This window comes from Malania oleifera, chromosome 9 (genome assembly GCF_029873635.1).
Source record: "Malania oleifera isolate guangnan ecotype guangnan chromosome 9, ASM2987363v1, whole genome shotgun sequence".
NCBI lineage: Eukaryota > Viridiplantae > Streptophyta > Magnoliopsida > Santalales > Ximeniaceae > Malania > Malania oleifera.
In genome coordinates this window covers 80,388,306-80,413,852 of record NC_080425.1, presented here as the reverse complement: position 1 = coordinate 80,413,852, position 25,547 = coordinate 80,388,306, and the positions used below count along the sequence as shown (strand labels likewise).

General features: G+C 37.1%; 1 protein-coding gene across 1 annotated transcript; it reads left to right on the top strand.

The window, feature by feature from the left end:
* Positions 1–6,311: 6,311 nt before the first annotated feature.
* On the top strand, positions 6,312–25,347 carry LOC131164350 (mitochondrial-processing peptidase subunit alpha-like). The gene is made up of 13 exons (XM_058121476.1): positions 6,312–6,514; positions 7,183–7,425; positions 7,543–7,839; positions 13,907–14,074; positions 14,222–14,389; positions 14,519–14,599; positions 14,766–14,832; positions 15,039–15,136; positions 15,403–15,475; positions 15,557–15,627; positions 19,266–19,315; positions 24,838–24,950; positions 25,055–25,347. Exons 1-13 carry the CDS (start codon positions 6,476–6,478, stop codon positions 25,105–25,107), a joined length of 1,521 nt encoding a protein of 506 aa, XP_057977459.1. The 5' UTR covers positions 6,312–6,475; the 3' UTR covers positions 25,108–25,347.
* Positions 25,348–25,547: the final 200 nt, after the last annotated feature.

The following is a 25,547-nucleotide window of genomic DNA, read 5'->3' as shown; positions in this document are numbered from 1 at the left end:
TAATTAATAGGATGTTCAAGTTATTTAATTGATTGAACAATGAACTATGCACCAAATGCATAGTAGGGTTATGATAGCTACACTACCAGTCAAATAAACAAAACCAAACTTTGAAATTCCAATTAGTTGGCCGAATGCACCATGGGATCGGCAATAATGACTCCTGCATATTCATGTGCACAAAACCGTGCTTTAAATAGTTAATTTGAAATTGCAATTGAAAATTTGAGTTAAAATTGCAACGCACACTAAAATTGCACAATTGTAGCAAATGCAATCGGCAAAACCCCAAACAACAAAATCAAGCTCCTTAGTGACATTCTGTCGAGCACTTGGAGCCCAATCAGTTGAACAATCCACACCATAATCAAAATAAACAGTAACAAAATCATTGTCATCAATGGTAGACATCTCGCAGATCTTAATCTCAAACTTCAATCTACCACTGCACTCACAACCCCATGTCCAAAAAATCCAACATAGGACTCACCTGCAGTTCCCTTTGTCACAAATGATTGAACACTTGGTGCATACACGTCCAAACCCTTTGAAACAAATCCATCCCGAACCGATTTCGAATCCTAACTGATATTGAAAATACCAGAACTCACATCTTTAACCCAAATGAAATCAAAACTGCAAGAACCTGTCGAATTGAACAACCATCCCAACATCATAAATTGCCAAAATGTTACTGAAGATATAACCCAAAAATGAGCACAACTCATTAGGCAAGGAAAAATCAGCCCAACTGATGAGCAACGCTTGTAAGCTAGAAGACTGCCCAAAAAATGAGCATAGCTCATTAGGCAAAGAAGAATCGATCCAACTGCTGAGCAATGCTCGTGAGGTCAGAAGACTACCCAAAAAATGAGCACGACTCATTAGGCAAAGAAGAATCGATCCAATTGATGAGCAATGCTCGTGAGGCCAGAAGACTGCCCAAAAATGAGCACGGCTCATTAGAGAAGGAAGAATCGGTCCAACTGACAAGCAATGCTCGTGAGGTCGGAAGATTGCCCAAAAAATAAGTACAGTTCATTAGGCAAAGAAGAATCGACCCAACTGACAAGCAACGCTCGTGAGATCAGAAGACTGCCCAAAAAATGAGCACGGCTCATTAGGCAAAGAAGAATTGGCCCAACTGACGAGCAACGCTCATGAGGCCTAGAAACGGCCCAAAATATGAGCACAACTCATTGGGTCAAAAACGGAAAAAAAAAAAAAAAAAAAGCAAGACTCCTGAAGCCACAAGCAGCCCAAAATGTCTAAAGAAGAGCTACTCGACCCAAAAAAAAAAAAAAAAAACGACAACAACTTTCGAACTTTGGAAGTCAGCTTCAAAAATTTGAAATTGAAGGGGGGACAACTGATATACCCCAAATATATCACTTACCATAAGTCCAGAGGAGACTAGAGTCCAGCATTGATGAGGGCAATTACCACCTAAGTCAACTGCTTAGGCAGAGTAACTGACGTCAGCTCCACGATGACTAGAACAATCTACACCAACGTTATAACAACCGGAGCGATTCACGCTTGCGCCATAATTCGCCAATAAATGACACATCACCCTTGGGTCAAACTCCATCATTATAAATGGGGATTCGGAGAAGAGGTTAAGGTATCTCATTCTAAACTCTACTTCACTGTTGCGTAAAAAACCTCTCAAGCCAATCCCTGACTTAGGCATCGGAGAGATCCCCCGGAGTACACCTCGGGTCCTCCAAGCCTTGCTTATTTATTTGTTTTCAGGTGGTCGTGATCAGGGATCGTGAAGGTCGTTCAATTTTTGGCTGCAACAAATATAAAATTGAAAACATCAACTTCTATGCTTAATTCTTGCACTTGGCAATACATCTTATGTACTTGGACTTAGTCCCTACTTGCACACACATGAAATGTCAAGTGATGTGGGTGCGTGATAACACGAGCCTACGTGGTGGTATAAGTGGGTGCAGCAGTGTAGGAATACTATTGCACCCAATGATACCCTACAAAAGTGGGCTCATGTCATCATGGGCCACAACACTACTTGCACACACATGGAATGAAAGTGAGAGAAGTGACAATTTGAACCTATGGAGGAAGCATTGGGAATTAGAGAATTAACAAGTGTACATAAGTGTTGCTTCTTGGAAACAATTGAAGTTACCTATGGAGTTTTAGCATTTTCAATGAATTCAGTTAACTCTTAGAAAATTGTCACAATGGGACCCATACATCATGGTCCCTCATTTTCTCTTAGAGAAAATTGTGATAATTGGGTCAAATCTTGTCTACAAATTTCACTATCGACAAATAAATAGAGAATAGACAACTTCAAGGTACAAAATAATAAACATTTAAAAATATTATAGGGAAAGAAGACGAGAAAGATGACAAAATTGAAAATTGAAAGGCAAAAAATTATTGTGAAAACCATATAAGCATTGAATGTGTTACGTTTAATATCTTGAACTTTTTTGAAAAAAAAAAAAATCATTTGCAGCAATTTAAAATTCAATCATGTAGGCATTAAAATTGTTTTAAAGCAGCAGGTAAAAAAACACATTAAAAAAACATTTTCAAAAATTCTACATATAGAAATTACTTTGGACCACTCCTATAAATGAAAATGAGAAGAAAAATATAGTGCAAGAACAAGTGAAAAAATTATATAAAACACAAAGTAGGAATATGTTTTCCAACTATAAATTAGAAATGATAGCATAATGCTTAATAAGTGAACTAAAAATGTATAAATATTATTATTACTTCATTGTACAAAACATGTGAAGTAAGATATATGAATCGAAAATGGACATATATCTATTTGTTTGCAACCCTATATGGTGTTGGGCCTTCGTGATTAGTGAACTAAGAAGGGGAATGAATGGTTTTATATTAATGGGGTTTTGCAGGGTCCTTTGGAGAATTAGAGAAGGGGAATAGAGTGATTTTATATTAGTAAGGTTTTGCAGGTTCATTTGGAAAGTGAGTGATTAGGCTAAATTTTTGCCTAATTCTTGAAAATTTTGAAAAGTTTTTAAGATTTTTGAATGTTTGAAGGAAAGATTGAATTTGCAAGTGAGGGAAATTTGCTTGTTAGTGACGATGATTTACGTCTAAATAATCATTTGAATGAAGAATTCTACACAAAATAGATGCGCAAAGAAATGACATAGACAGAGGAAATTACGCGAAAGGGATTTTTTTGTGAGGGCGAGATTCACAATAAAAAAGAAAAAAAAAAATAGAGAGGGGATGGGAGAAAGTATTGGGGATATTTACATGAAAGTCAACCAATAACTTAAGGGGTGAAGTATATTGGTTATTTTCTAAGTTAAAATTCGGTATTGAATAGTATTAGCTGGTAATATTCTAAAAGAGAAGAATTCAATCAATAAATTCAAAATTAGGATTTTAAATTCAAAATTACAAGAAATTAGGATTTATGCTTTGAACTATCATAAAGGAAGGACTTCTCATTTTATATTATTATTATAAAAAAAAAAAAACTAAATATAGTGTGTGGTTGTGTGAGAGCTAGTCATGCAAGCGATGCTCATTGCCTCTTTTATGTTAATTCAAATACTAGAAAACACATAATCATACATGGATTATATGGTTCTACAATTACATCAATGTCATTCAATCATAAATTTGTAATAGTAAGAAAAACCACTAATACATTAACTCAAAGTTAGTGCACTCTATCATCTTTATAAAATGTTTTTACCTCATTAGTTTTAGGTTTAGGTTGATCCCTTCCAAGCTCCATAACTATTATATCCTTTTGGCTCTCAAAGGGAATATATCACCTTGGTAGTGTGGTATTGAATAATATTAGCTAATAATAGTCCGAGAGAGAAGAATTTGACCAATTAAAAATTAGTTTTACATTTTAAAAGTTCAAAACTATAAGAAATTAGGATTTGTGGTTTATACTATCCTGAGGTAAGGATGTCATATTTTATATTATGAGTATAACTATATGAATATAGTGTGTGGTTGTGTGAGCACTAGGCAAGCAACTTATGCTTATTGTCGGCACAACATTAATTCAAATACTAGACAACACAAAGAATCATACATGAATGATATGGTTTTATATTATGTCAATTTCATTCAATCATAAATTTGCAATAATAAGAAAAACCACTAATACATTGACTAAAGGTTAGTGCACTCTATCATCTTTACAAAAAGTTTTTTACCTCATTAGTCTTAGGTCTTGTAGGATGGCTCTCCTCCACAAAAGTACTCTAGGTAGATCACTTCCAAGTTTTATGACTATTCCATCCTTTTGGTTCTCAAAGGGCATTTCACCTTGACAGTGAGGCAATTGTCTTAATGTCAACCAATACCTAGAACTTTCTCTATATCTTCCTCACAGTCCATAATTGTACCTTCTAAAAAGGAATTTCCTAATTAGGTTACCAAAATGATTCATGAGATCTTTGCATTCCTATATATATGTTGTCCGTAGTTTTTTGTGAAGCCCATAATACCAATCTCTTTTCTAGGGGATCTTCAACCTCTCTTATCATTATAAAGTATATCATCCTTTATTTCCATGCCTCTTTAGGCTTGTTCCATAAGGTCAATAAAGTCCTTACGAAGTTTTTTTGCTAGAGAGATGTCTAAACCATTACTTATTAATTGTTACCATGACCACAATCTGATCCAAATATTTGGGGTATGAGAGGTAAATCTATAGACGTGTTTTATCAATGGCTTCTTCCTACAAGATTTAATGAGACTAAATTGCTTAAAGGATTATAGATATTGACCTTATTGGAAGGCTAAAGAACCAACTTTTGGATACCTTTTCTAGAGTTTAGGAAATGCTCTACACATATAATTACAGTAGATACTTGTGTAAAAGCGATAATGATTGAAATAATGCAAATTATCAATGGGATAAAAGGTACACTCGCATCAATTTGATGTGTGGCATCTCAAACCTAATGTGTAAAAGGTTAGCTATAATTTTTTTTTTTTTTTTTCTGAAAAAGTGCGTTTTCTGGAAAGCTAATTTATTTATAAGGTTTCTTTTCTTTATAGTCTTCATCACCTCCATACAACTACTAGTCTTGTTAATTATTCGTCAAAAGAAGATTTTACAGCCTATGCTTAGACACTGATTTATGGATGAATTTGAATTACTAACGATGGGTTGTTTATCCTTTTTCCCAAGCTTTTATAAGATGTACTAGTGTCAACACACAAGTTGGGGAGCTTTAGTTGTTCCTTTCTTGATGAATGTCTTTCTCATGTTATTTTCTCCCAAGATAAGGGTGACTTGGTCGTTATGCTCTTCATTCTAACCCTTTGTGACCTTTTTAATTACTATGATTGAGCTTAGATTCTTGGTAATTGGTCTTGCTTTTTTTCTTTAGTCCATTTCCCAAGATGATGCTAGTTTGTTGATGCACAAATTTAGGGAAAAAAAAATTTTGTTGGTAGGTCAAATCTATTATCTTTCTTAATGGATTTTCATAGTAGACAAATAGGTGCTCTAAAGAGTGGTGGGGGTGATGCCTTAAGAGGCTCCTCTGTTAGCTAAATTGATGTGCATAGCTAAAGATAGAAAATAACTATTTGAGCTCATCCATTTTCTATAGCTTGAATTGATGGTTTAAATGTCTATAATGCTTTTGACCTTACTAAATGTCTAAGAGCCTCATCGCCCTTGGCATCGCAGATGGATCTGGTTGTTTTGGATTGTAACTTAATTAGGTACTCCAATTTGGGCCGATGGGAGCCACAACATGGTTGACATAGGGCATTAATCATCACGTAGGCTAAATATTTGTCTTATTTTAATCATTGTCACTACAATGTCCGGTATATGATTATATTTCTAACCATAATTAGCACACATTAGGTTTACATTGCATATTTAAATTAATTTAGTTTAAAAAAATTGTGAAAATTCAACCAAAAGTTTAATTTTTAAGTGTGAATTTGAACAATTTTGTATTATAATTTTAGGTGGTTCTGATTATTTGACCCTATGCATACTATTTTAAAATATTTTTTGAATATTTAAAAATTAAAATATACTAAAAAATAGAAAATATAATAAAAATGCTTTGTCACATACAACAGACGTAGTGGGCTCAAACTCATATCTATCGCTGCCCAATCCACTTCAGGCCCAATTGGGCTGTGTCGACGGGTCGTCTGGCCCATGCTTAGCCCGGGCCAGATCCCTCTCCTGGACATCTAAACAAATGCTTTAGCGTGATGGGCTTGGGCTAGGAGAAACAGAACTCGTCTTGCCACGTCCTGTTGGCCCCACATTTTTACGCTGACGTGGTGACGAACGAGCGCACCTGTGGCTCCTCACTGTAGCCTGTGGGAGGGGAGGGTTTTCGAAATTGTTTTCTTCTCTAGCCGTCTTCTTCTCCGTCTCCCATAAACTCGACAACGGGCGCCCTAGCCGTCCCCAAAATTTCTAGGATTTCACAGCAACGTCTAGCTCAGCATGTACAGACTTGCTGCATCACGGCTCAGGGCTTCCAAGGTCGGTGCCAACTTCATTACATCACGATTTAGTAATCGGTTCTACTTTTTTTTCCTCGTAAAATCAGTGGCCTTCTGTTTGGTTACTGAGAAAATGTTGGGAAGACACCAAACAAAAAAGGAGAAAATTTCGAGTGGTAAGCCGGTTATGTATCTTAGGTTCGAGTGGAGGGATTTCATCCCACAATTGCTGAGAAACTTTAAGATTCAGAATTAAGTATCTTAATTTTAATTGTCTGCCAAACGGAGCTTTTGAATGGCGCAATTACTTTCTGCTGAGTTTGCAATAGATGTGCGGCTTTTTTTTCAGCACTTTCTCATGGGTTCTAGTCTGGTTAAGAATACAGATTAGTATGGTGAGCTGGTGCTATTGATTTGAGCATTTTTATGATTTTGAGCATGTTTTCTGCATATGCTTACGCATGTTTCTTGTGTAGTATTTGATTTTTTGAGAACTTGATGGAAAGAAACAGAAGTGTATTTCTATTTCTATTTTATTTTGTTTTATGGCTTGAAAACTTTAGCTGTTGTGAAACCGGGAGCTTTATAGAGAAAAAAAATATATGATAGCAATCTATTGGTACATCACATTGGCATTGGAGTTTATTTTTTCTATGCAATGGGAAAGGCTAACCCTAACCATATTGAATAATGGGATTGTGTGAGCAGGGCCGCCCAGGGGGCTGGGGTGCTGAAAGGTTAGCAAGTACAAGTGCTGTGGTTGCCAAGTCGTCCCCCTCTGGAGGTTTCTTTAGTTGGTTGACTGGCGAAAGGTCTAGCCCTCTTCCTCCTTTGGACTTCCCACTTGCAGGCGTCAACCTCCCGCCTCCACTACCTGATTTGGTTCAACCAGGCAAGACCAAGATAACAACTCTTGCTAATGGTGTAAAGATCGCATCAGAAACATCACCTGTATGTTCAAAATGAAGTAATCTTTTTAAACATTGCCCTCCTTAAATAGCATATTTATTTGCTATTTTAAAATGAAATATCTCTGTTCTAACCAATCTAACTTGGTTGGATAATCAGAGTCCAGCAGCTTCTATTGGTTTGTATGTTGATTGTGGTTCCATCTATGAGAAGCCAATCTCCACTGGGGCCACACACTTGCTAGAGCGGATGGCCTTCAAGAGTACAACAAATCGTAGCCATTTACGCATTGTTAGGGAAGTGGAGGCAATTGGAGGTAATGTCACAGCCTCAGCTTCACGGGAGCAGATGGCATACACTTTTGATGGTCTAAAAACATATGCCCCTCAAATGTTGGAGTTGCTTATTGATTGTGTTAGGAACCCAGCCTTCTTGGATTGGGAGGTTGATGAACAGGTACACTTCCCTATCCTCCCCCCTACTTATTTTTGCCTTCTCTTTTTCTCTTATATCTGACACATTCTACCATGAAAGTACTTGTTTTACAGCGAACCTCATCTAGTTCTTTATGTATTCTTTACATTTTTTTTTTTGTTTGTAGAGATGTGCATGGGGGTTTGGTGATAACTCATTTATATCAGGATTCATCCTTACACTTCTTAAATATTACTCCTTGCATTTCTTTAACAACTCTATATTTGTTATAAGGAGTCCATCCCTTTTTTCTATGACTTGTAGAACATTCCTTCGTATTACCCCTGGTGAAGACAGTTCATGACGTGAAACTTTGCCTTCATCACTGCATGTATCTGACACCAAGAGAGTCCTGCTTTCAATTTTGGTTTAACATTTTTGCTGCAACACACATACATATATGATAAATTTATTTACACACTTATAAATGAGTAGATATACGTGCTCAGTTCTGCATTTTTTTTTTAAGTCGCAATAATTCTATTAAATAGATAAAAAGAAAGAAATACAACAAAAGAAAGGAGAGATCACGTGGAGGACAAGGTCTCCTCCAAAAAGAAAATGAAAATGACATTTAAAAATAAAATAAAATATCTATAATATGGCTATAAGGAAGCAAGGCAATCCAATTGTGCTGCTTGACTTCTAAACATTCCTAAACAAGCCATTTGCAGAGCACCATAACAATGCTAGAAAAACTAGTTTGCTCCCAAGCAAATTATCGATAGCTATACACTTTAAGATTTCAAAATTCCTCTCTAACCATATACACAATGAACAGAGAAGGCATCTAAAGATGAGGAACAAACCAACATCTCCCCAAGTAATCCAAACAAATTATTCCAAAAGGCCTAAGCAGGACAATGTAAGAACTAGAAAGAGATGTGAACAAGTCTTTTGACTCATAAACTAATGGACATATACATCTGGAGGTAGGGCCTCATTTCGTTTTTGCCTTTGAAGCAAGTCAATCAGTATTGATTTTACTTTTAGATAACAAAAACTTCATTAGAGCAAGAAAAGGTATTAGTTACCGAAAAAAGAGGATGAGACATTCTCCTCTGCAAAAAGAAAGGACAAAAGAAACAAAGAATTTACATACTGCTGCCTTCCAATACCTCTGGATATGGGACAGTGAAATACCCTTAAGAACCCCAAAAGAGTGAGCTCAAAATGAAGCTAAAAACGTAGCTTTCTCCCAAATCAAATTTTGTGGGAGTCTTTTGGTCTCTAAAAATCTTGGCACTCCTTTCTAGCCAAAGACTCCACAATATAGCAAAAACAACACAAATCCAAAACCTTATCTTTTCCCTCTTCCTTCCAAAGCCCATTAACTGTATCGATATGAATTCATAAATAGTCTTTGGAGTTATCCAATCCTCACCAATGCAGACAAATTCTTCCACAACACTCTCATTGTCTCATAAATGGCAATTAGTCTCACTCACTCTCCTTGCCACCCATTAAACAAACATCAGGACTGAGAGCTTTATAAGGCCTCCAAATTTGAAGCAAGTTGTTTGTATTAACCCTGTTAAGAGCCAAAGTCCATATGATAGCTCGAATCTTACAGGCTTCCACACTACTTCATCCAGGTAGAAAGGACAAGGGTTAATAAATCCAATAAGATAGACAGAAAAGACTTTGACGAGAAAGACCCTGATGAGTCCCCAATTCAGAGCCTAGCATCCCCCCCGCTATTGGGATTTGGGAATGAAAGAATTTGGAATACTAAACAGGGAAGTGAGCTCCCTAAATCTCTTGTTGACACTCCTGAAAAATGGAAGTCCCAAGACATAAGGACCCCCCTCATAAGAATAAAAATTCTGAAATTGAAGCATCATGTGAAGAGGAAAATCCATATAAATGAGGCACAAGATACTCCAACAAAGTCTCACCTGCCCAAATACCTTCCCAAAAGCAAACCCCATCCCCTACACCAACAGAAAAACGAGTGAGAGGAAAGAAATAGTCAGAAACCTGTGAAACAAATTTCCAAGGGCATGCATGAGAACCCATGCCACTCCCCTTTTTTATTTTTATCAGCAAAGAAGAAATTTATTGATAACGGAAAATGGCATCAAGGGGATGCCAATCAAGTACAACAGGGAAAATTAAATCGACAAAAACATCAATGTAAAGTGTCAAGGAAATCACGAACTACAAAGAAGTCCCTCCCAATCTTCTTACTGTATCAATTAGAATTCATAGCCAACCAACGATCCTTCACAACCTGAAGATTGGAAGAAGTTCCCTCAGAAGCTTCAGAAGCTCTTCCATTCTTCTCCCTCCAAACAGACCAGAAAACAGCATGCGGAATGAGGGGAAGGGATCTGCTTCTGACCTTATTTGCTCGGACCTGAGCCCAAGCAAATATCTCATCCTCCACCAAAGCTGCAACAACTCACTTCTGCTTGAACATGGAGATGGCCAAGCTCCAAAGGTTTCTGGTCGAAGGACAATGCAGAAGAACGTGGTCAATCGATTCAGCTTGTTCAAGACAAAGAAAGCACCTGTTCACAAGAGGTAAGCCCTTAGGATAAGGATCTTGCCCAGAGTTGCCTCCCATGCAAAGAAGGCAACCTTGTTTGGGGGGGGGGGGGTGGAGTCTTCAAAATGGAAACCCAAGGGAACTTAGAGCTGTGATCTCCAGCGGAGCTGGGGTGATTGAAGTAAGGAGTGACAGTCAAAATATGCTCTTTGTTCAATGTGCACAAGGGCTTATTGGTGATGTCTTGGAGCTGAAATTTATAAAGATAGCTGAAGAAATCTGACTGAATACCCATCTCTCAGTCAAAAGCATTCCTAGTCAAACGAATGTTCCAGGTCAACCCCTGACCAGAGAACTCCATGAGCTGGCTGATAAGGGCATCCTTGTTGCAAGAAGGCCTGAAGATAGAGGGGAATTTTGTGGCGTAAAGAATCAGACTATATGGACAATCACCATAACCATTTGCAATTAAGGAGATGTTTTTAGAAACCAAACTACGGATGCCCAGGCCCCCCTCAGATTTTGGTCTCTTGACCATCTCCCAACTAACAAGATGATCCCCCTCATCCTCCCCACATTAGTATTGAATTTATTCAGGATCATAGTCCAAGGAAAAATACATTAACTTTCCAAATAAAAGAATGTAGGAAAAAAGGATTAGCAATAGGAACATGAGTCAAATGAGAGAAGAAGGGCTTGGGAGAAAAATCCCATAGGAATCTAGAAATCAAATTCTTCTCTCTACTCCCCCCCCCCCCAAACGCCAAAAAAAAAAAAAAAGTGAAAAGAATAAAGCACATTCAATGAAAGAACAAGATCATTCGCCTCCCTCTCATTTAGGTTTCTCACAAGGCTGCCCACCCTCTTGGAAGAAAAAGAAATTAGAAATCGAAGTATATAAATGAAAAGACGAGGATACATTGAGGCCACAGGAGTGCCCTCAATCCAATGTTCTTCCCAAGGACAAATTCTCACCCCATTACTCACCTTACAACGAACATGAGGGAGAAAAACATGATAGGTCTGTTACACAAATTTCCAAGGATTTGAGTAGGTAATGTTAGCTTCAACTTTAGCATCCCACTCATTTTGTTGAAGCAACTTTCCCACCAAGGAAATATTTTTGGTCACCAAATTACCTAGACCCAAATCCCTTAGCCCGCTTAGGGCTATTCACTATATCCCACCTTACAAGATGATCTTAACCTACAAACTCTCTTGTTCACTCATGACCACAAGAAATCCCCCGTCAACTTCTCCATCTCTGTGCGACCCTCACTTGAATCTTAAAATGAGACAAATAATTGATGCAGGGGCAGCATCAAGGATCTGCAGCCATGGCAGAGATTAGAAGAAATTGATGAGAGGAAGGAAGGGAAGGGGGGAGAGAGAAAATACAAGGGAAACTCATGTTCACTTCTCAAATTCAAATTCAACAATGACTGCCTACAACATGGCTTTCACACGCTATTTATAAGAAAGCCTAAACACATGAAATTACAAATATACCCCTAAAACTATATGAACTGCAAACAAAGCCCTACACCATGCAAATATTACAAACAACCCCAAGATGCATATAATCCTATACTAAATAGTACTAAACATGCATAATAGACTATTAATTAAACTAAGCAATTCCTTGATCCAATTCTTAATTATTTTCCAGCCAGCATCTTCCCATGATCTTGCTTCTTGTACTACATCAATAATACAATGGAATATAAGTGAGAGATGCTTGGGCAAGGGTCATGCAGCCCCCTAAGGTAAAGAAAGCTCCTCTCCACCCATCTAATCTCCAAAACAACTCTTATTGACTGGGTCTCAAAGAGAAGATGTAATAGGGTTATATTCAAAAAAGTTTTCAAAAACCCCAAATAACACAGTGATAAACTTTTTCAAAATAATTTTTCTTCTTCTTTTGGCAACATCTCTTCACAACTTCATTGGCTGCCAAAGCTACATCTAGAATTTGATGATCACCAATAAAAGCACTCTAGTTATGGGAAACAGCATCCATAAAACTAAATCTCTCAGATAGACTTTAGTCAAGATCTTATACTCGTCGCCAAAATTATATGAAAAAGTCCCTTACTCGTAGCTCAATCTTTTTTAAGAGCAAGGGTAATAAAAGTTGAATTAATGCTCTCACTCACCAAAACATGCATCAATCACTCCAAAAATACCTTCTTTCATGTGTTTTTAGATTATGCTAAAACAAAAAAATATTCTTTCAAAATATCCCAGCAATCCTGAAAGGAAGTTATCATAGCCTGTTAGGTCCAGGTGCTTTATCTCTACCAGTCTGAAACACTGATCCTCTATTCTCATCTTCCTTGAAAGGTCTCTCTAGCCACACTTCTTTTGCCACAGAAATAGGGATCAAATCCAATTCCTGTATCATAGCTCTACCTCATCCTCCTCTAAATCTGAGTTCTCATAAAAACTAGTGATTATTTCTTGTATAAATTCGGATTTCTTATTAGTTGTTACCACTCTGTATCACCCTAAATTCTTTGATAAAGTTCTTCCTCCTCCTAGACTTGCTTGAACTCATTAAACAATGGAATTCTTGAACCACCTGAGTCTTCTGAAAGAGGTATCTCTTCCTTTAATCAATCACATCAATCTCCTGTATATCGCTTTCCCTAGATCGTACATCACCAAAAACCCCACACATCACAAAATTTAAGTTTTCATTTAACAGGCCAAACTCGTCGTAAAACAAAAGGGCCCATCCTTCCCCTAACCACTCCTAGCCAAGTTTCAAGTAGCAGAATGGATCAACCACATATTCTCAAATCTAAGAGGAGTTGGATCCAACTTTACTGTATTAGACTTGAGCGCTGGAGGGCAATTATCTGAGATCACTCTGCAAAGCACTCCTTGACTTAAACTGATAAGTGAGAAGAGAACCCTCCCTCTCCGAAGTAAACGAAAACCTATCAATCCTAGAAGTGATAGACCCATTACCAGTAACAAACCCACTTTCTTCATTAGTGGATTTAATAAGATTAAAATTACCCCCTAAACACCAATCAGGAGAATAGGAACCATTGACTGCAACTAACTCTCCCTAGAAACTTGCTCAATCGAGGATAATTAGGTCTATAAACTGATGCGAACCACTGTTGATCTCTACCCATAACATCTAACAAGAACAGAATGGAATAGGAACCTAGTGCCCTGAACAAGAAGCCCAAAAAGCCAGTGGAAGTTAACCAAATCCAATCCTTAAACCTGGAGTTTGAAATACCTCTAACAAGAAAACCATCCACAATTCTAACTTACTCTGCTAACATAACCTCAATGTCATAAAGGGAAGTCTAACAAACTCAGTTGTATGACCAGTTTCTTAACATTCACATATAGCTGCATAGGTTTAGTCCTGTGTCTAAATTTTGGAGAGCTGCAACGTTTGACATTGTTGTTGTTTAGAAGCAACAGTTCATGTTTTGTATGCTGTTGTTGGCATTCCTGTTGCCACTTTTTGGTTTTTGTTGTTGATCCCATGTCCAATCTCTTGACTCTGATACACTACATTTATTGTTTATACAGCTGCATAAGTTGAAAGCAGAGATTCCAGAATATTCCAACAATCCTCAGGGCCTTCTTTTGGAGGCAATTCATGTAGCTGGTTTCTCCGGTGCACTGGCCAATCCTCTTTTAGCTCCCGAGTCAGCATTAAGTACATTGAATGGCACCATTTTGGAGGAATTTGTTTCTGTAAGATGAAATGAACTTTGATGACGTTCTTATTTATTTTGAATCTTTGATGCAACTAATTTTGTTTAACACTCTTTTTTTGTTGATTATTAATTTCTGTCGGTGCTTCCTGTGTTTTCTGAATTTTTTTTGATGTGCGAATGTCAGGAGAACTACTCTGCTCCTCGGATGGTTCTTGCAGCATCTGGAATTGAGCATGAGGACCTTTTATCTATAGCAGAACCGCTTCTTTCAGACCTTCCCAATGTACCCCGAGCTGCGGAACCAAAATCTGTGTATATTGGAGGAGATTATCGTTGCCAAGCTGATTCTGAAGTGCGTACTGATAGTGTTGTATCAATATGAGTAATTAATTTTTTTGAAGATAAAATTTTTTTTTTGACATATTATTTGGTAGTCTGGTTAAGTGTATAATTTCTGATCTGTTTCATACTTTGTGTGCAGAGCACACATGTTGCTCTGGCATTTGAAGTTCCTGGTGGATGGCTTAATGAGAAAGAAGCTGTCATATTGACTGTTCTTCAGGTTCTTTATTCTCAACTCGGTTTCATAGCTTTCAATTTGCTTAAGATTCTTTTCCCTTTCTCTTACATTTATCTTGGTAGCTTAGAATTGTACCTACCATTTTCCCCTGTGAAATGTTTGTCTTTTCGTGTCATGCCAAATGAGAAGCATTCTGCTCATCTTGTAGATGCTTATGGGAGGAGGTGGCTCATTTTCTGCGGGGGGTCCTGGGAAAGGAATGCACTCAAGACTGTGTAAGTTGTGCATACACCTGCGTTAAGCGAGACCAATTTGGGCATACAATATCATTTTAGGTTACTTTTGTATCTGGCATCTTTTATTTTTCCTCACTATTCCATTTTGATTTTCAGTGCAAATAAATTATTCTGCATTGAGTTAAGGATATCCTATTCTTTTATATGATTGAGATTTCTTTTTTGTTTTATGCTTTTGAGTGCAGATCTTCGTGTTTTAAATGCACATCAACAAATTCAGTCTTTCTCTGCATTCAACAGCATCTACAACCATACTGGACTCTTTGGCATTCATGCCACCACTGTAAGATGGCTCTTGTGATGAATTTTTCTTACACTGCATTGGTCACTCACGATAGTCTTGATTCCTGACCCCCCCTACCTCTTTTTGTGGTATCTTATTTACTCAAAATTGTTTTGTTTTGTCATCATCGTTGTGACATTGTCGTCATTATCAAATTTTATTTTATCGTGGTTCATGGGTGTGTTTTTATTATGCCTAGCTATTTCTGATGTGACTATTTAGTATGCTCCTTTAAGATTGAAGGTGTTTTTCTTTTTTGGACTTAGGACTCGATGTTTGTTTCAAAAGCTGTTGATTTAGCAGCAAATGAACTACTTTCAATTGCAACACCTGGAGAAGGTTTGAGCACCTCTCTTTTGTTTGGTGTGCTTCTTCTATGCTTTTAGAGATGAGTAACATTCAATTTTTATTACCTACCAGTTGGACAGGTGGAGTTAGATCGTGCTAAGAAGTCCACAAAATCTGCAATTCTGATGAATCTGGAGTCAAGAGTATGCCATTATCCCCTTCCTCATTTCTTTCTCGTGCCCTTCTCAATAAATTTTTTGTTTTATGTAAAAGAAAGGGTTTTCATTCTCTTTGTTCTTCTGCATCCGTGTGTGACTGCGTCTGCGTGTGCTTATCTTATATTTTCTTCTTTTTAATTTTTTATTTTGGATAAATTATAACACCCGTTGGTATAATTATACAAACACCCCCTCTTGTTTCAAAAATTGCACTGGCACTTTTCAGTCAATTTTAACAATGTTAATGGACTAATAAAAAGACTTTATACCCTCACTCTTCATATGAAGTTTCAAACAATTAAAAATTGATAAACAAGATTCTGTTATTGATTGGAGTAAAACAAGAATAAAATGTAGAGCGTTAGATTTTTGTGGAAGATCCATTGATGCTGGTTTAAGAATTAGTAACATTTACGCCACCTGGTAGTTTTATCCATAATTAATCTCTTACAAGCACCTGTATACAGACAAATGCCCGCATAGATTGATGTTAAGAGGGTGTTGGAGTCCTACTGTGACAAATTCAGCCCATTGGCTTGTTGAGTGGCCTTTCAAAATTGAAGAAACTGAAAAAAACAAAAAAACAAAAGACAAAAAACAAAAAAAAAAACAAACAAAACTATGTTTGAGATGAGCAAGGACAGTTAGAGCTGCTTCAGGAAGACTTCATTTTTTTTGAAGGAATTTCATTGTAATGGGGTGATGGGTACTAGTGCAAATTCATTACTTTCAGGCCTCATTTCTAAAAGGAGAGGGCATTGAGGTGAAGGTTAGGCCTATTAGTTTGGTCACTGGCTTTTGTAAGATTCTTTCAAGAAGTCTTGTGTAAAAGATTGAGAGTTTTTGGGTGATAAGATATTAAAGTGACCATAGTCAGTTTTCATTAAAGATGGACAAATCCTTGACATTGTGTTGTTGCTGACAAGATGGTTGAGAATGTAAGGATGGGTAGAAGAGGTCTGAAGTTTAAACTGGACTTTGAGAAAGATTATGATTAATGAGCTGCGGTGTCTGGCTAAAGTGATGGTTAGGAAAGGCTTTGGGAATGTGAGGTGGGAGTGGATCGAGGGCTGCTTGAGATCAACCCATTTCTTGGTTATTGTTAATGGTCAGTATATGGAGTGGTTTAGGACTTCTAGGGGTTTAGACGAGGGGATCCATTTTCCCTGTTTCTGTTTACTCTAGTTGTGGATTTCTTGAGTGAGATGTTTCAGCATGCTTAGATTTTTTTTGGGTGGGGTGTGATGACGTTGGGAGGGAGAAGGTCAAGGTGTCCATCTCCAGTTTTCTTAAAATACTACTTTGTTTCACGGGGATGATGTTGCAAACTTCTGAAAGGTGATCACTTTGTTGAAAATTTTTGAAAGATTTTGGGATTAAAAATCAACTGGTCCAAGAGTGGAGTGGTGTGCATTCATATGGGTAGTTGGTAGCTTGAGAGCTTTGAGGTCTTGGGGTGTTGCTTCTTATTAGATTGACTGCTGAAATCTTGGTCTTTTCCTTGGAGGCAATGTCAATTCTGTGACTTTTTGGGAGCCTGTGATTGAGACGGTTAGTAGGAAGTTGGAGGGGTGGAAGAGGGCATACTTGTCTCTTCGAGGTTGTATTACTCTAATTAGCGCTTCCCACTCCAACTTGCCCATTTATTTCATATCTCATTTTAGTGTTCCCAATAGTGTAGCTAGGATTCTTGATAGGTTGATACGTGACTTCCTTTAATCTGGGTTTGGGTGAGTATAAGAGAGATCACTTGATTATTTGGGAGATAGGAGACCCAAATTGGAGGAGGTCTGGGCCTGGGCGGTTTGGTCTCTAAAAACATTTTTCTATTCTGAAAATGGTTGCGGAGGTTCCCCTTAAAAGATAATTCCCAATGGACAAAGGTGAAAGAAAGTATGGGGCAAGTCCCTGGAAGTTTGTTTCTTAGGTTGTCTGTTTGCTTTTTCCTCTCACTCATTTCAGTGTGGGTATGGGGTTTGGTTTTGAGAGGATGTTTGTTGGTAAGAGTTCATTGGAGTTGATGGTGCCTCGTCTTTTTAAGATTTCCTCTCTTTGCAATGCACCTATCAGCACTTTCTTTTCTTTGGAGTGGGCTCTCTTTATTAGGATTTTTTTTAATTTTTTTTGGCTCTCAAGGAAAGAGGTTGATGAGCTGAACACCATGCTTGATGTTCTGGAGCCTTTTGTTCCTTCTGACAGATTGTCTCTCAACAGGCTGAATATGCATGACCTGCTTCACTGCAAAAGACCCTATAATGCCTCAAGTCCTGACATACATTCCATGTGACATGAGCACAATGAACCAGATGCACACCTCTTTCTTCATTGCCAGGTGACTATCTTTGTAGTGTTCTCTTCTTGTGTTTGGGCAAAAGCTTTGGTGGCTTGTGGGTTGTGCAGGGATTTCCTGCAAGTGAGCATTTTGGGTTTGGCAAATCCAAAAACGGTAGGGCTATGGAGATATGGAGATGAGTGGTTTGTGCTACTTTGTGGACCCTTTGGATCAATAGGAATTTGAGAATCTTCAAGGACCACAATTTCTCCTAGTTTGTTAAGGAATAGAGTTTTGTTATTTGCCTATTTTTTTGGGCTCATTATTTTGGGTTCCCCAGTTGCTGCCTGACCTGCAAAGGGATTGGAGGGCACCGCTTTTGTAAATGTTCTTATATTTTTCCTGTTCCTTTGGGGGATGTCTTTTTCTTACTTTGTACTTGTTATTTTGTAAATATATTATCTCTTAGCCAATACATATTATAAGCAATACATATAGCCAAAAAAGGGAGGGAAATATATATAACCAGTAAAGATATTAGACCACATAAAGCCAGTATTTCCCTCTCATTTTTGGCTATATGTGGTGCTTATCTTATCTATTGGAAGAATCCATATGCTTTTGAGTTGCAACCTTCATGATTGTGGCTTGATTCAATATCTTTTCTCGCCTGCTGAGGACAGATAGGGAGGGAGAGAACCATGGGTGATGAAATGGCACATAAGGCTCACGTGTTATTACTATTAGTAGTGTGTAGAAGAGTCTTTACTGTAACTCATTAGGTGTTTTCCCTGCCCTGCCCCCAATGTAAGATGTTACAAGGTCCTGTACCCATTAGTAATTTGACTTGCAATTTCTCACAGCAAAGTGTAAACATGGTATTTTGATGAGTAATGGCAAAATATCATGAGAAATGAACATGTTATTACTATTAGTAGTGTGTAGAAGAGTCTTTACTGTAACTCATTAGGTGTTTTCCCTGCCCTGCCCCCAATGTAAGATGTTACAAGGTCCTGTACCCATTTAGTAATTTGACTTGCAATTTCTCACGGCAAAGTGTAAACATGGTATTTTGATGAGTAATGGCAAAATATCATGAGAAATGAACATGTTATTACTATTAGTAGTGTGTAGAAGAGTTTTTACTGTAACTCATTAGGTGTTGTGTAATTTTTGAAGGGGTGTGAATGTAATTGTGCAAAACTTGACACTATCAATTTAATTTCCTTTTTTGAGGGGTAAGGTGTTAGGGTTTTCTATATTCTTATGGTTTATTATTTCTAATTTTTATAATAAAATTTTATATTTTGGTATTGGAACAAAGTTCATGCTTACACCCAGCATCTTGCAGACGATCGCGTCGGAAGATATAGGGAGACAGATTTTGACATATGGAGAGAGGTATGTCTTGAGCAAATTATTTTATCCTCTTCTTTTGTTGGCTAAACATCGCTTATATATTTATGCTTTGTAGGCTAGATATGCTATGTTTGGACATGTGTATCATGTTTTGCTTGACATATGCAAAGCCAGTATCAAATATCAAAGCACACTTAAGTGGCATCTATTGGACCTAAAGTCCGTGACTACAAATCAGCAGAAACATCATGCTTGGAGTTTTAGGATGAGGTTGATTGGAATCTTGTTTGTCTTATGTTTATCCATAAAACTCACTTTTGCAGTATTTTTCTGTCTTGTCATATGGTGGCTGTAGTGTCTTTTTTTCCTTTTTTTTTTTTTTTTCCTGGTGGCAGCATAACCATCTGCAGCCTTCCCAGGTCTGCCCTAAGAGGGATAATTGCAAATGAAAAATGTTTTTCATTGCTACAGGGAAGAGCATTTGAAGTACAAGATGGATTTATTCCCTGACTACTTGCCAGATAGCAGTGAGTAAACAAAGCAAGCAAGCTTAGAAATGTATCAAATGGAAATTTTGGTCTCCCTACTTTTATTCCCAAGAGAGGATCTATTCTAGATTCTTTTCTTTTAATTAGCAAAGATTAAGTTATATTAGCAGGGCATTAAGGGGATGCCATCCCAAGCTACAAAATATCAATCACTTTGTAGAGTGTCTCAAACATCAAGGATTATATTAAGATCATTAACAATTCGCCAACTAAGCGAGTTGGAAACAACAACAATCCATCGCTCTTTTAATCCGAAGCGGAGTAGCTGTATCTTTGAAGGCTCTATTGTTTCTTTCTTTCCAAGCACACCAAAAGATGGCGAGAGGGATGAGGGATGAGATTCAAAGCCTTTCGCTTCTCCGTGGTGGCTCTGATGCTTTTCCAAGCCCAAATCTCCCCTCCCAATGGAATTTGTAGTAACCCACTGATATCCAGTTAAGGATAGAACCATGTTCCACAAGTTCCTTGTCCAAGGGCAGTGGAGAAGAATGTAGTTGACCGATTCTTCCTCAGCCATACAAAGAAAACATTTATATGTGACTTACGTCCACTTTTTTGCAGATTGTCAAGGCTTAAAATATTTCATATATGGACTTCCAAATTTCCTATCAAAAAGGGAACCTTTGAAGGGGCTTTTTCCTCCAAATATAATCCAAGGGGAGTTGTTGCAATTTGTTCCCTTTGGGGACTAACAATGAAAACACCATTTTTGTCCAAAGCCCATTTTGGTTTGTTGGGGATGTTTTAGTGATCTCTGAAAAAGTCATAGAGTGCGTGAAGTTCCCAATAAGCCAGATTCCTAGCAAAATGAATGTTCTAGATAATTCCCTTATTAGTGATTGGTGATGATGACTGAAAGGGGCATTTTTGTCACAAGCCAGGCTGCAGATGGAAAGAAAGGCAGCTCTAAGATTACTATTCTCATGTCACACATCATGCCAGAAATAAACGTTGGCCCTATTCCCCACTTGAAATCTCAGAAATTGGAAAAATCATTCCATACTTTCCTGATGAATTTCCAAACTCTTACTCCATGGAGTCCACTACCATTGTGTGTTATTCGAGCCTATATTTAGAAACAATAATATCCCACCGAATATTATCTTCAAGATTTATCTTTTGAAAGTTGAGCTCCACCCCTCCACCAAAAATGTGTTTCCCAGTGCGCTTGTAGGCACAAAACCAAATTAAAAAGCTTATTTGGTAAGAGGAGGGGGTTCTTCATCACTAACAGTGCGTCCTTTGCATGGCTGGGGCAGAATTTATATACCACATCCTTCTCCATTGTCCCTGGACCAGACATCTTTGGAATGTGGCTCTGACTCTAATCAGACAACAGTGGGTTATTGCTAGATCTGTTGGAGGGTAGCTCTGGGCTTGGAGAGGGATTCGGGCAATGAAGGAAAAGAGGAATGCTTTGTCTGTAATTCCCCTCACATTTTTCTGGCATGTTTGAAAAGAGAGGAACAAAAGAGTATTTAAAAATTCAATCACAACACTTCAGTTCAGCAAAGAGCTGTGGTTTACTGTTACTTGTTGGCATAGTGGACTTGTAGCAAATGAGTTCAATGTGAGTTTTGATTTTTCTGACACCCTTCAGGTTGGTTGATTTCTTGTACTTCGGCTTGGCACCCCCTTGATGCCCTCTTAATGTATACTATCTTTACTGATCCCAACAAAAAAGAAAGAAAAATGGTATGTGGCCTCTAAAATTTTAGATCCCCTTGTTTGGAAACCACTGGAATCCTAGGTGACTAGGTATCTTTTTTCTTGGGAACGGTCCTCTCAAAACATGAGCATTCAAAACTCACATGATCTTCAGGCAATCTTGAATTTCCCTACCATTATTGCTCCTGATGAAATTGCTTTATTTTTTTTCAGTATTATCACTGTGTTGATGTTATTGTTGCTTAAGTAGTCTTTGGACGATTTCATGAATGTGGCTTGTGAAAATGTTGCACCCCATGTTTGGAAACCCATAGGACTTCTAGGTGGCAGGTATCTTGGATCCTTGGGATTGGAAAGCACCTTCAGAAAATGGGGTATTTAATACCCGCCTCTCCTAGTATTCTTTTCATGGGAATCCAAATTCATGCTACTTGGAGGAAACTGCCTATTTGGAATGCCTTATTATTGGTTTTTTGTTTTATGATTATTATTTATGCTAATAATTATAATTATAATATATTGTATTTTGGAAGAAAAGGTAATATAATATATTACTAAGAATACAAGGAGGGTACACCAAGCAAAATACTAAAAAACAGAAAACAGATGCTGCAAAAACAGCAGCAAAAGCTTTACAAAAATGGGATTTTATCACTCATTTTTTGAGAAGCATCTGTCTTTTACATGGAAAAAGATCTTTTGCACAATAGCCTCAGAGTGAGGGTGAAAATCTCAATAATAAAAGAATTTCTTGCATCCCACATATGGTAGATGGAGACAATCCATAGAAGCTTGCGGATTATGTCATATCAGTGAGGGAGTTTATACAATAGAGCATGACCTTAAATTTCCACGAAATTGTCCAAATTTTTGTTGAAACTTCCACTTTTCATCACCCTTGAAACCAAAATGGAAGTCCATTTTTCTTATAAAATTTCCGTCAAAATTTCAACTAATCATCCAAAACTTATTGAAATCTTGAAATTTTGTGAAACTTGTCGAAATTTTAAGTATAGATGAAATTTTCTTGGAATTCAATTATGAGATTTAGATGCAAAGTAAAATTTCTCTCTTAATTAATTAATTATTCAATTTTTTTTTTTAAATGTAGCAAAAGATTGCTATAAGGACTTCTGATTTTTTTTTATAGACAAAGAAGAGATTTCATTGATAAGAGGAGAATTTACAAAAAGGAGAAAAAGACTTCCCTGTCAAAATTCTGGGAAAATTGTGAAAAAATAAACTAATAAGAAACAAACTGGAAGAACATAATATTCAGAGCAAAAGATTCCTACATTCTCGCTGAATCTCCAAAAGACCGACTTCCTTAAAGCAACTAAAGCAAACACACCATAGAGAAGCGAGGTAATGAACCTTCTATTAGACCAGCTGCCAGTTCAATTTTCCCTGAAAAAAAACATGCATACGCTCTAAACATAAGTCCACAACACTGCAAAAATACAGCATTTCAAGAGTGCAGCCCTCTCCTTCCTTCTATCAAAACCCTCAAAAGAAATAGACAACAATTACTCCACCCGGGCAGACCCAAGATTCTCCCATGACACCAAATAAATTATTCTAGATTCTCCACACATAGTCACAGCATAAAAATAGATTAGGGCTTATGATATACCAGTCCTAGAACTTACATTATTGTGTCTATTAATCTTTTTTGAAGTTTCGTAATAGAATTCCATTTTACTAGTAATTTGCATCGTTTTTTCATATCAAAATTGAATTTGGAGCTTAAAAATTTTAGTCGAAATGGAAATTCAAGACCTTGCAAGAGAGTTCCTCCTCCCAGATGCTGGATCTGTCATGAATCTTGAGAGCTGCAGCAGAAGGAATGATAAGTCACTTTAGAACATGAACAGTTGAAGAAGGAATGGTCTCTTGATTTAGAACTGTCCTTGCGCCAAATGCAGCAGCTAGAATTCAATTTCCCCCAATTAGCTAATCAGTCCACAGTATTAAGTCTCTTGTAAATAGCAAGCCAATGAATAAAACATTTGAGGATGTGAAGCTTAAACCAGACAGAGGCACTCCAAATATTGCTAAGGATTTGGTTCTCACATAGTCCCATGCAGATTTAAAGGTGAAGAGATCAGGGAAGGTAAATCTCCAAAGGATTCTGTCATCAGAATTAGAAGAAAGCTGGAAATCAGTTTTTTCTATGATATCCCCGACATCGTGTGTGTTTTCTGGACCATGCCATTCCAATAATGACCACCATTAAGATCAGATACCTATGCACAATTTGGCAAACCAAGATTTGAGACTAAAAGTTTGTCCATATTCTGATAACATGCAGATTATGGTTATAGGAATGTATGAAAGATACTTCAGAAAGTGAATTCAGGATGGGCAGGATAAACTGGGCCAAAATCCCCTTAAAGGTAACACCATCACATAAAGGATGGACGGTCATGTTTCATTACCATGACATCTTTAGACGACCTTGATTCATCCAAGGGAAGGAATTGTGCTCTTTGAAACACTTTATAGGCGTTGTTTGTTCTGAAGAAATGGTAATGAATGCTGAGAACCTTGCTGTCTGAGAAAATTTTTATTATTATGATTATGCAGGAATTGTGCTCTTTGAAACACTTTATAGGCGTTGTTTGTTCTGAAGAAATGGTAATGAATGCTGAGAACCTTGCTGTCTGAGAAAATTTTTATTATTATGATTATGCTTTTGGTTTGCACTTGTATTTTTGCCTTTCTTGAATAAACTACCCAGTAAATGTCTGTGAAAGTGCCTATTGACATGCGCTTTTGGGTCATCAATGTAACCATTGCATTAAAAAAAAAACTTGTGGCAGAAAATGAGACAAATGAGATGTACACTGTTTTGTTATGTCTAAAACATAATACCAGAGAAAGAATGTGCAGATTAATAAGTTAAAAAAAGGAACATATAACCTCGTCAAAGAAATTTGTCTGTCTCCACACGAAAACTAGCACAGGTACATGAAGAAAATTAAGGACATAAACAATTCCTAAAAATTGCAAACTTACAAAATTAAATTGTAATTTCATCTTTATTTTTACCTGAAAACATAAAATTCTTACTCTGTATTTGGAAGCATGGAATTTGAATCTTACATTTGGATTTGTGTGCAGTAAAAGTAAAATAATTTATAATTGTATGAAATTCCTACAAGCTCAAATTCAAGTTTCAAAATCCATGCTCTCAAACACTGCCTTAGGCAATACGACTCGGTAAGAGTCTTTATGATTGATAATGATGAGAGCAAGGTTGGAGTTATGTTTGTAAAAAGCACAAAATTGAGATTTCTGTAACTAAGATCAGTAGATGCATTTGATGCTTGTGTGTTATGTTTGCAGGAAGCCTTTGGAGGATTTCTTGAAGGTTGTGGATGGAGTCACATTGAAGGATATTACCTCCCTTGGCCAAAAGATTATTTCATCCCCTCTCACACTTGCATCATATGGGAATGGTGAACTCTCTATTTGCCAATATATATATCAGAGAAATAAATAGTGGTAAAATAATGATTTTCATTAGTATTTGATTGTGAAATTTTTTCCCTTTTTGTGGCAGTTGGAAGTGTCCCACGCTACGAGACAATGAGCAGAAGGTTTCATGCAAAGTGAGTGCAATTGCAGATTAAGCTGCAAAATTGGAGATTTTTCAGAGAAATATTTTTCATAAATATGGTTCCTCTAGGGTCCTGTTTGAATATCTTTTTCCTCAAATTTTGTTTTGTTCGTCTTCTATGTCTTCCCAAAATCTTGGATGGGAGATCCTTCCATCATTGACAGAAAATTTTGTCAATTTATGTTTTTTCGATTGGTCAGTAATGCAATTTGAAGCATTATTTGAACCAAAGGAGCGTGCTTGTCTTTCGTTTTGGCTTTATTTTTGCAGAATAGTGTGGTTTTTCAGGTAAGATTTCCTGATTTGCATCCACTTTGAAGTTTTGATCTTTTTAAGACTTGGTTTGGTCTCAGGTTTAAAGAACTTTTAAGAAGGAACTCAAGATAAAGAGTTAGATTGAGGTGATTCTAAAACTTGTTTGGTCCTATTACAAATT